General features: G+C 51.1%; 2 protein-coding genes across 2 annotated transcripts; both read left to right on the top strand.

The window, feature by feature from the left end:
• Nucleotides 1–192: 192 nt before the first annotated feature.
• Nucleotides 193–510, top strand: C8Q71DRAFT_719001 (uncharacterized protein; the record flags this gene model as incomplete). Its single annotated transcript, XM_047921266.1, has 1 exon — nt 193–510. A coding segment is annotated over one exon (318 nt), but the record flags the coding sequence as incomplete, so codon positions are not given.
• Nucleotides 511–1,473: 963 nt separating this feature from the next.
• Nucleotides 1,474–3,236, top strand: C8Q71DRAFT_719013 (uncharacterized protein; the record flags this gene model as incomplete). The annotated part of the gene is made up of 3 exons (XM_047921268.1): nt 1,474–1,752; nt 1,808–2,396; nt 2,455–3,236. 3 exons carry the CDS (start codon nt 1,474–1,476, stop codon nt 3,234–3,236), a joined length of 1,650 nt encoding a protein of 549 aa, XP_047772441.1.
• Nucleotides 3,237–12,083: the final 8,847 nt, after the last annotated feature.

The following is a 12,083-nucleotide window of genomic DNA, read 5'->3' as shown; positions in this document are numbered from 1 at the left end:
GATGCCGATAGTCGTCGAGCAGTGCTCATTCAAAGGATCTCTGAGCGACTAGAATCGCTCTCCTCCATCGAAACTTCTGCGTGGGAGGCGGAGAAGATACTCGCAGGCTTATACAAGTTACCGGATCAGGAGCAAGTATGTCAGCCAAAGGTTTATGAAACAGGTGTGTAACAACACATCACTCTATCATCCATGTTTTCATGCTTCCTTGCAGCCGCATGGCATACCGCTAAGCAGGCGCTACCAGCATTCCTTCTCGCTGCCCTTCTCACAGTTAGCGCCTTGCATACACTCTCGGGCCTGAGTCGCGATGCGGCAAATCTTGTCTTGGCAGCTTTACGTGCACTACTCTACGGCGCGTTCGTCGCTTGTAACGCAGCCAGTGCTCCTCGTGGCCAACATCCGCTCACTGCAGACCAGCATGGCATACTCGACTCTATTCCGCGCGACGTCAGGACCGTGTTGAGAACCCTCAATTTGGAGCCTGAGGTTACGCGATACGCTGCATGCCCCTCGTGTTCCTGCATCTATGCCCCGAACCCTGCCAGCCCTGCCAATCCATACCCGCTCCGCTGTACATACGTCGAGGCTGATGGCCCGCCGTGTGGCAGTCCGCTTGTCAAGAAGGATCGCCGCGGCCGCTCGACGGACAACATCCTGCCACAATGCACGTATTCCCCTCTTCGGCCCTTTCCCTATCGCACGGCATTCTCATGGATCGCGGGGCTGTTCGCTCGACGCGATCTCGAGCAGGTCGTGGAAAGCGCATGGGACCGCTCGGTGCCCTCAGATGGGCAATGGAGGGACATTCTCCAGGCGCCAGCACTGCAAACTTTCCGGGGGCCCGACGGCAGACTGTTCTCTGCACAGTCCGGCACCGACGTCAACCTCGTCTTTGGTCTTTACATCGATTGGTTCAATCCGGGTGGCAATAAGAAAGCGGGGAAGTCACGTTCTCTCGGCGCAATATATCTAGTATGCATCAATCTTCCCCCTCATCTGCGCTTTCGGGCAGAGAACATATGTCTTGTTGGCATCATACCGGGTCCAAATGAGCCCTCCCTACACCAACTCAATCACTTCTTGCGTCCAACTGTCGATGAAATGCTGGTCTTGTGGCACTCTGGGCTCCTGCTGAGTCAAACCGCCCTTCATACTTCTGGACGGACCGTTCGTGCTGCCATTATCCCTCTGATATGCGATCTTCCTGCTCTTCGTAAGGCCGCTGGGTTCGCAGGCCATTCCTCGAAGCACTTTTGTTCGTTTTGTCTCCTCAAACGACCAGAAATCAACGACTTGTCACGTCCGTGGCCGTCCCGCACCTGGAAAGAGCACCTGAACATCGCCCACCAATGGCGCAGCGCGGCCACTCATCAGGAGCGAGACGCGCTATTCGATCAGCACGGCTTGCGATGGTCGGAGCTCCTTCGCCTACCTTACTGGGACCCTACTCGGTACGCAGTAGTCGACGCAATGCACAACCTCTTCCTAGGCGAGCTTCGACATCACTGCATGGCCGTATGGGGAATCGACATCAAAGACCATAAAGATAAGACTGTCAAAAAGACGGTGGAGCACACGCCTGAGGAACAGCAGAGGCACCTCGATCGTCTCATTGACGCGCTGCGCAAAGGTGTTCTATCAGCTGTTGCCCAGCCTCGGAAAGGTTACCTGGTTGCGTTGGCTCAGTTCAACAGCATCTCGCCGCAAAAGCTAACAAAGCATGAGTACGCCAAAGCACTCTTAGCATGGGTGAGTCATAGTTGGTCTGTTGCTATTCTGTCCAGTGATCATTGTTATGCCGCAGTGTCGAGACCACGGCGTCGATCACCTTGCAGTGCCGCCCGTTCTCAAGAGCGACACGGCTGATTTCCATCTAGCCAACGGACCTCACGACATATCCAAATTCCGCATCCTGACTCCCGAAATTGTCGATCAACTGCGTTGCGACATCAAGTCCACGTATCTCCCTTCATGGGTCGAGCGGCCCCCGTTGAACTTCGGCAGTGCCAGCCATGGTAAGCTCAAGGCCGACCATTGGAGGACGGTGTGCACAATCAATATGGTCGTCACCCTGACGCGCATCTGGGGCCGTGCCACAGCGTCGACAGCCGAGCACCACTTACTCGATAATTTCATCCATCTTGTCGTTGCCGTCGACTTGGCGTCCCGTCGCTCTATGAGCGCTGAACGAGCGCGTCTCTACGACCATCATATGCTAGAGTACCTGCGTACGCTGAGAGAGCTATTTGAACACAACCTTGTCCCGAATCATCACCTATCCCTGCACCTCTCGACATGTCTCATGCTATTCGGCCCTGTGCATGGCTGGTGGGCCTATCCGTTCGAACGCTTCAATGGGATCATACAGCGATTGAAAACGAACAATCAGACAGGTATGAGTTTGTTCTCAACGCAATGAGATGAGCTCATTCTAAGTTTCTGGTATATCAGACAAGATACCCCTCACTTATATGCGCATATTCCATGCCGCAGCCGAATTACGCTGGAGGATAGCTTCGGCAGATTGGCCAAAAGACGACAGCATTCACGAGGTCCTAAACGCGTTCAAGAATGTCTATCAAGACGCCGCCCGCGGTACGCGGGTCATCGACGTGCTCGGTGCGCTCCCTGGCTACGGCGAGGATGTATCCTACAAGGACATCTATGCTGGCCTCAGCGATGCTAAATTGGACAGGGTTATCTACAACACCCTTGTAGATGTCATGAACTGCGCAGGCCGGAACACTGACTTTGCATCGTTCTATAGTCCCATCGGTGACCGGCGAATGCGTCTCTCGCCTCTTGTACGCTTCGTATCCAAGCTCGACCTATCTGGTGTAACGTACGGAACCCGTGACAGCAACATCCGAAACTCGTTCATCTGTTTTCTAAGCAAAACGTCGGCAGATCGCACTCTTGTACGTGCGGGGCAAATATCCTCTATCTTTCTCCACTCTCGCAATGACCCCGAGTCCAATGCTCGAGTCGTGGAGCCGTTCTTCATCGTCGACCAGTACGTACCGCTGTCGCAAGACCATGCCGCCAACGATCCATACCGGCAGTTTCCTTTGCTCGACACTCAGCTCTATTACGACCGCTTTTCGGAGCAAACTGCGCTGATACACTCCGCCGACATCGTAGCGCATTTTGCCAGCTTTGCTTATGTTCCAGAGGAGATCGGTGAGAGCTGTATCGTTGTTCGCTCGCTTGACCGTGTATGTGGTTCACGTTGACTTCTCGCTGCGATGCTGATCGATTCACAGAGTTAAAACAACGTCGGCGTAGTATTCAAGTGATAGTACCGTGATGGAGCTCTAAGTGTATAGCTACATTACAACCAGCTACCGTAGAATTAGAGACCTCTGATCCAGCGTTGCAGAGAGTCGGAGCTACCGGAGCTCTGCGAGCTCCAGGCGAGCTCTACAGAGTTGTGCGCCGGAGCTGGCACGTGGAGTAGAGCTCCCGGCGGAGAACGACGGCCTAGGCTGTAAGTACTAAGTAGCTATCGTACGTCGATCGAGCGGCGTTGGGGCTGACAACTCCGAGCGAACACGTTGCTCCCGAGGACTACTAACTCCTAGAGCTCCCGACGGAGAAGAGCAGTCTGGACTCCAGGCTACTTACTGCTACAGTCAACGCAGCTCCGAGCTCCGAGTGAACGCGTTGCTCCATCCGAGTCGGTCGCTGCGCCGGAGCTGCGGAACATACTGTAGTTGAGTCGTAGCTACTTCTCAGCAACGGCTCGCAACGGGCGCGGTCAACACGATCATGAAGTGATCCATGGACCATGGTGCCGTGGGACTGCACCTCGACCTTCCCGGGGAACACTCACGTACTGCGCCCAGCCCTACCTCTAGCTCGTGCCTACTGCAACGAGGGGTCGTGATATGCTACTTATCCCTGGGTTAGTCGGCGCCGGAATAGGGTTGGCACAGGAAGACTATTGTGCGTATGATCAGCGCCGGAAAAGGGTAAGCACAGGAAGACTATTGTGCGTATGATCAGCGCCGGAAAAGGGTAAGCACAGGAAGACTATTGCGCATATATTCAGGACATTTACCGGATCGGGACAGGGACACTATTCCGGACAAGAATTGGGGAAGGATATGATGACAAAGACGAGCCTGTTCAGGACATATTCCGGGGCGGAATGAGGAACCCGATTACGGGCCGGAATATGGGCGGAAAACGGACCGACCAGCTTACGTGTTCCTGACCATAAAAGGCTAGTAATTGTCCCCGTGACAGGAGACCACGTCGGGAGTATTTCCTGAACTTATTCCTCGCCGTTATATTGGCCATTGCCTGTCGTGAGTGCATTCGTAAACAAAGGCCTGGGCCGAGATAGTCCCTAGAACGGCAGCTGTTAACTCAAACTGGTGAATAGGAAGCCCAGATCGATCTCGCTCGTAGTCGATCGTGGATGTTATGAAGGGCTTTATCGGACAAAAATCGAGGGGCCTAGTAACGTACCTATGCGTCCAGCCCAGATCCGGAAGGACCGTACAGGACAGTACGGGCTAGTACGGGATCACTCAAGATCGGTCGGGATCTGGCAAGATCCCGACCGATCTTGAGCGATCCTATCGTTACTTGCCGCTTTCCATACTATCCTGTACGATCCTATGAGTTACTGAATGAGCCTGACCCATCACGTCCTGTCTGATACTGTCCGATAATGTATGTGCCTGTGAGTTCTCCTCCCATCCTGTCATAATGCGTAGGATCCTGTCATATCCTGCCTGCCACGTCCTCTCTTGTATGCTCCCCTTCCGTCCCGTCCCGCTCGGTCCCGTTCATGTACCGTTATGATCAGTAGGTCAATTGTTCACTATGACCTAGTGATATTGTCCAATAAATGATTTTGTCCAAGTGGGCCACAGTACTACGTAATGCCATAGGTTCGAGCCTGAGTATCCGGAGGCCCGTGGGAATCCCACTGTCGCGTGAGCGAGGTTGTCTCAGTCTCGCCCACCACTCACCGCGGGCAAACCAGGTTTTTCGGGCTCCGAAAATGCTAATAACATCGGTCCTCCATGGGAACCTTTTCGGAGAGCTTGACTGACTCCGAAAATGCTCCCACATTTCTCATGTTCGTAGCATGTTCGCCGAAAACACGCCTGTTCGGCCTCCGAACATGCTGAAATTGGCTGAAACGCATCATGTTCGCAGCATGTTCTGACAATATTCGGAGTCCGTAAAGGTTCCCAGGCGGGACCGATGTTCGTAGGGGTTTTCGGAGTTCGAACAACCTGGTTTGCCCGCGGTGACTCCTTCTCGCTCTACTAGCACCCACCCGCGACGTCGACAGCATCCCGAGGCCACCGTCACACGCACACCCGCCAACAAGGAACAGGTCGCGCGTCGCCACATGCGCGACCTGTAAGGCCCCTCTCTCCTTCCTGACACCGCCTTCCTCGCACCTGCGGCCACTCACACCGCTCCTCGATACACCCTGCGAGTGCGTCGACAAGCGACGGGCTCGTGACGTGGCACAGACGACGCGCAAACGCGTCCGCGCGTTCGGCCAGCCGCGCGTTCAAACATCGCGCCTCCGACGGTGATCGACAGGCTCCAGCGATGCGCCAAGTGCATCGCTGGAGAGGTGGGAGGTTAGCGGGGCGTAGCACGGCCAGTAGTGCCGCAAAGAAGGTGTGTGGTCGCTCCCTGCCCGTTTCGGCTCACTCATTAATCCTAGTTACCCTCCCTGCCTCATCGGCCACCCTCCGCCTCGCGCCTCGTCTGCCACCTCAGGCATGCGCAATGCGGGCCTGTCAGCATGCGAGGGATCCGCTGACGTACCGCCGCGACCACCCGCACGCCGCCGCCAGCCTGCTTCTCCCACCACCATCGTCAGCCCTCCCTTCGCACGCCAGTTGCGCACCCTCTACCAACACCGCCCGCGATCTGCACTCCGAGTCGTCTTGCGCCGACGGTCGACCTTCAACGTGCAACGTTCCTCCTTCCGACACGTCAATCTCTCCGCGATGTACATCTCAAGGTCTGCGAAGAGATGCGACCCCTCCGTGCACTCCGCAGCTGCCCCGCCACATCTGACGCGACAAACGAAGATCGCCGTACCCACGCCTGCGCTCGATGCGAAGACGGGCGAGCCTCCGGCGATGCGCCACACAAGCAACGGGCTCACGCCAACGTTCCCTGAGGACCTGCAAACTCACACTGTCAAGCTGTGACGTGCGTGAACACTCACGCTGTCATGATGCGTGAATACTGGCAAGCCTGGGTACGTACACACCAGCTCGAAATGGCTGCCCAGACTGTGGGGCCTGAACCCATCACGATTCTGAACATCGTGAGGCCTCAGGAAAACGACTCACCAACATGAGTTCAACGGGGGCAAGGCTGGACTGCCACGGTAAGTTTCGTAAGCGACACTTCAGCTATATATATAAGTAACACACAAATTCACAAAACCTGTATGTATATAGTATAGTATAAAATATAGTACAATCTACTGCTGCCATACATCATGAATCAAAGTACATGCTAAGGTTCAAGATGATGGATAATGCTTGGAGAGCCTGAATATGGCTATCTATACCAGATGGTAGTTGATTGTATATGTAACAAAGTCTTACTAACACCCAGACTTTAGTTAGTCCTAAACAAGGACAAACCTTCCCTACTTATGTAGTTAGGTCAGGGCTATGTATAGTTATAGACAGGTGGTTTATGGTTGGATATGTGAGAAGGGTTACCAATCACCTAGAGATTAGTTGGTCCTGATCAAGGACAAACTATTTCCTATTGTCCTTGTAGTTAATGACAAGGCTTACATATATGTGTAATATTTGACTGGCCTTCAGTAATGTGTCTGACTAGGAGAGTATTGACTAGTTGTCTTAACTAGTCTCCGCTATGACTTGTATGCTAGTTCTCTTGTATTGACACTAGCAATCTTAACTAGCAACCTATTGCTAACCCAGTTTGATAATATGATTTGACTTTCTGTGTGCTAATTCTCTTGGTTGGTATCTTGGATTGACTGTTTAATCAGACAGTCAGAGCCTCAGTGTAGGCTACAGAGAGATAAGCAGAGTTATATTGATCAGTCAGACCATTATTTCCCAAAGCTGAACATGCAAAGAACAATGACCTTTCTTTGTCTTGTTGAGCCTGGTCTCTTGTTTGTCCTGAATCCTTTTGATCTTACTCCTTTGTTGTTCTCTCAATGTCCATTGCATAGACTCCAAGAATTCTTAAATGAGCCCTCAATTCACTACCTCAGTGCCCTCCATGCCACCCATCTCAACCTTTGAGTCAAAGACAGTGTCATCTTCATTGCTGCAAGTGCTAGTACATCTCTGTCAGTGTGGTTCTTTGCACATCACTCAGTACTATATTGCTGACCTTTAGCAATATATGTGAGTATGAGAGTATCATTTTTTGCGGAGCGTTACGCCTCTCGGTGCCGGGCCTGGCAGCCAGCAATGTCGTCTCCAGGTTACCCGCTGACGATTTAGGAGATCAAACCCCTTGAGTTGATGAGTATGAAAGTATCAACTAGTTGTCTTAACCAGTCTACATATTGATTTTGTCACTAGTCCTTGTGACTAGTCTTGTATTGTATTGATACTGGTCTGGTTGAGAACTATTGCTTTCCCAGATGGTTAGTCAATATTGACTTGTTGTGTACTCACACTTTTGGTTAGTATTCTGTGTTCACTTTGCTTGCTTGTAACTGAATTCCCGTTTGGTTACTATCTTACTACATTATTATACCCTGATTATTATACAACTTACTTACATTCTGCACACAATTGCTACTTCACATTGTCACACAATCACTGCTCTTGTGATACATGATGTAAGCGTTACATACATCTTGGTTCATTTCTGCCTTTGTTGCTCTTTGGTCTTACTGTTGTGCAAGGAAGGTATGCTCACTCATTCCTTGCAACATCCCTGTACTTCAGGCAGAAGTCTTACTGTTGTGAAAATTCTGAAGAACTCCAGTTCCTGTTCTGTTCTTTGAGTGATTTCCCAGTGTGCAGACACCAGGCTTACATTACTTCAGACAGTTAGAATCTCAGTACAGGCTATAGACAGATAAATGGTGATTAATTTTGATAGCTTGGGAGCTGGGATGGTGGTACTGTGTATTGGAACATCTGGTCAAGCACACTGTACATGATCACTGATGTTGCACTGCAGCACAATGCTACTGTACCCATGTAGTAACTGTACCTAACACTGTCCTTTATATACCTTGCCCATCAACGATACTACCTTTATCTACTGTGGGCACATGTAATGTTGTAACCTTCAAATTGTGTGTTTGCCTCCATGGTAAGATCTGGAGCAATAGAGCTGAAGGTATCATATTTTGTATCAAATAAAAATGTACTATTATACTACTGGAGCAGAGCATCTTGTACTCATTCTGTTGAAGTGAGCATTGGCAAGGCACAGGAATATTAATCAGTACAAAGGAGTTTGTCAAATCATTTCCCGCCAAAGTTATACATGTAAAGAAAAGTGACATATTTGTCTTATTGAATTGAACAAGCTTCCTCGTGATATCACTCCTTTGTTGTTCCTTGAAGTTGAATCAAAACAGAAATGACCATAGTCCAGTGTGAGGGTCTACTGACCATGTACAAATTTAAATGAGACCTTAAATTGCCTCACTACTGCTCTCCATACTGTCCATCTTGAACTCCATGTTGAATTGTCTTCATTGCTGTGAATGTTAGTACATTCTGTTAGTGTTATCCTTCTCATGTCAATCAGTAGTATAATCCTGATAAAAGTGAATGATGGTTTATTTGCTGATTCTAGTTGAATGCAATGCCACAAATGTCAACATGTAGCATCACTGAGTAACATGATGTTCCAACAGTTGTCTAAATTCAATAATACTCAGACTTAGGCTAAACCTTGCCTATGAGTAGGCTTGCCACTTGAACATGCCAATCTCATCTACTTTATCACATGTGCTGTTCTGCTCACTTACACCCATGACAGTTTGATGATTGATTCCCAAGATACTCAATCCAGAAGCTGATGCAATGCCTTCAGAATCACTGATGTACCATGGGTGTGTGCTATGATCATTTTCAGAAAGACAAATGGCATCAATTATATATCTGTATGCAACCTGAGCAACTTCATGAGCATGGAAAATAGCCTCTTGAATTATCAGAAGCCTATGCTAGTCCTCAACCCATCAATCTGGAGGTTGTTGTAGTTCACAACTGGATTCTACTCACTTGTTATGCTGTAAGCACCATGCACTAGAGCTCAACAAGGCAAATCAAATGGCGTATAAATTGAGGCAATAGGATAAGAATTGAGTGATTCTCTGCAAGTGATCACTAGTGTGCAATGTGCAATGATTTCTATTTTTGGTGCCACAACACAATATTTGCAAACAGCAATGATACAAGACAGGACAGGACAGGACGGTACAGGACAGGACAGTACAGGACAGGACAGGAAGGTACAGGACAGGACAGGACAGGACAGGACAGGACAGGACAGGTCAGGACAGGATGTACCAGCAGCCACAGGATCTGGAGAGATCCTGTAGAATCCTGTAGAATCCTGTAGAATCCTGTAGAATCCTGTAGAATCCTGTAAGATCTGGGACGTGCCTGTGAGCCATTGAAGAGCTGTGGAGCATTTTTGTCCAGTATTCACATATGGGATTTCACCATAAATGAACAGACAGGACAGGAATTAACATGAGGGGACAGTAAGGGACATGACATACCAGGTCGGGACAGTACCAGACGGTACAGGATTCGAAGTGTTCCTACAGGATCGTACCAGATCGTACCAGATCGTACCGGATCAGGCAAGCTCCTGGACAATCCTATCTTATCTGTCCAGTTTCCGTGATCTCCTGAGCAAACCGGAGTGAGCTCCAGAGATCCGGTAGGATCCGGTAAGATCTTTTGAGTTCTGATATGATCCAACAAGATATGCCTCAGTAGGTCGATTTTTGTCCCATACGGGCCTTGATAGGATGTCGTCACTTGAGTGGTTGTGCGAATGATCGCGACGTACAGCACCTTCCTCATACGGCAGGAGACCTTCCCGATCCGTCAGCCGTTGGGTCGTCCCTGCGAGTCCTCTTGTCGCGTCGTCCTTCTAGGACTCCGCCGCTTTTAGAAAGTTCCACTTCCGTCGGCAGTCTCGCCTGGTTATAAAGAGGGCCTGAGCCGCTCGCCTCAGCACCGCCATAAGTATCCTTCTTCACTCCGCAGGCAGACATACGACTCGACAGAAATGTGACAAAAAGACTTGACGTTGAGCTCGTCGAGCCGAGACAGCCTGCTCTCCGAAGCATGGGTAAGCGCAGAACTTAGGTTTGGTGTACATACATGGGTTAATCCTCTGCAAGTGTCGCAGTTAACAGACGTGTTCACTGTGGTCCGTTACCCCAACAGTGATCCGGCAACCGAGCCGCGAGTCGCCGTTTGCCAATGGACTCAATTGCGAGTGAGTGCGTATATTTCTGACTTGCATCTTATGACTCCGACCGCGCTCACTTCGAGCCATTTCCTCTCGTGACGTGGAGCAGAAGACCGTGCAACCTCGAGGACTGTCTAAACGGACGGACCTTGGGCTTACGGCCGCAGTGTCCCATTCTTGTACTGAAGAGAGGTTCTCAGACGCGTGCGAGAAGTGCTGGTGGTGACATACCGATGCGTTCACCGGCGATGGACTTTCCCAGACGCACGCAAATTGACGCGTGTTTCTACTCGGTACTGGTGTCTCTTAGATCCCTGTGGCCTGCGCTCCGCTTGACACGGAAGATCCGGGTACCGCAGCACATCTTTGACGGGACGGGAGAAGTACGCCAGAACTCGACTGCGATGGTACAGTCCAAGTCTATTTTCCAATCTGCACAGCTGACCTCGGAACTCGGGATGATCTGTACGGACTGCGCGAAGCCTCGCTCGCACCCGGCAGTGATAGGGTTCACGAACTACACAGATGGCACGTCAGCGGTACGGAAGGTCCACTGCGTCATTTGCACATGACTTCAGACGCATGTCTTGAACAAATACGACTCGGAGGTGTCACATACTTGCTCGTTTCAATCCGGGTGATGTGCCCGAGTCACAATTTTTCGCGGCAGCACCGTGACAGCAGGCGATTTCCGCGCACCCAGACAAGGCGACGGCAGACCCCACTTCCAGGTTTGCCATGGTGCCGTCACACAAGGCATGCGGGACACAAGTTGCATGGTACATATCCGCGTATTCCATTGACGAACTGCCTCCGCAGTCAGCAACCCCTTGCCCAGTTGCCTAGATGGGACGGTAGCCTGCGGGTCGGGTGGGCCAGAGCGGGATATTCTAACCAATCTAGGTCGCATCAACGATCAACCGTATCTACAAGTAGATGTTGGGCGTACCACAGTAGCTTTCGAAAGTCTGATTCGCATGCTCGCGGACTTGATCGTTGCTAAGTTGTGGCTGCAATTGAGACGTTGGCGGGCCACGCGGTTTCCGCGAGCTCACCTCCAGGAGGCGCCCTCCGGCAGCCTATTCACGCTGACGGAAGACAAGCATTAGGAAATAGCTTGGAAGCGTTTAGCGAGCGCGTGGAGAAGGTATGTACGTCGGCTCCTACCTGTCGTGTCCTAATTTCGGCAGCTGCATCGCGCTACATAGGCAAGTTGGCAGACGGTGGAGGGTTGCGAACTGACACAACCTACGGGCGTTCCGGTGCCCGATCAAGGTAGCCCGTCCGATAGACTGATGCTGATGCGCCTCCTGTGATCCGCGTGTCGATCGGACGAAAAGTGGATCGACGTCCAAGGCTCGAGTCGTAAGCGATGTCGTTTGCACGTCGCTATATGCGCATTGCGCCAGCCTCGACTGAACACGGAAGACACCATCGTCGTGAATAGCAGGTTGCGCACTTTTGGCACCATACCGGCACGCTAGTGAGGAGAACGTATATCAATGACATCGCTTGTGGCATGCAGCGGAAAATGCCTCTCCGTCAAGGCGAAATCAAATGCCATCCCTCCTCGTAGAGTGCAAGACAATTACCCAACGACCATACAGCCCCGCCTATGCGATTCCAAGATAATGCACCTG

This window comes from Rhodofomes roseus (assembly GCF_022264815.1).
Source record: "Rhodofomes roseus strain CIRM-BRFM 1785 chromosome Unknown C8Q71scaffold_47, whole genome shotgun sequence".
Classification (NCBI taxonomy): Eukaryota; Fungi; Basidiomycota; class Agaricomycetes; order Polyporales; family Fomitopsidaceae; genus Rhodofomes; species Rhodofomes roseus.
Note: the sequence above shows the minus strand (reverse complement) of the source record. Positions and strands in the feature narration are given on the sequence as shown.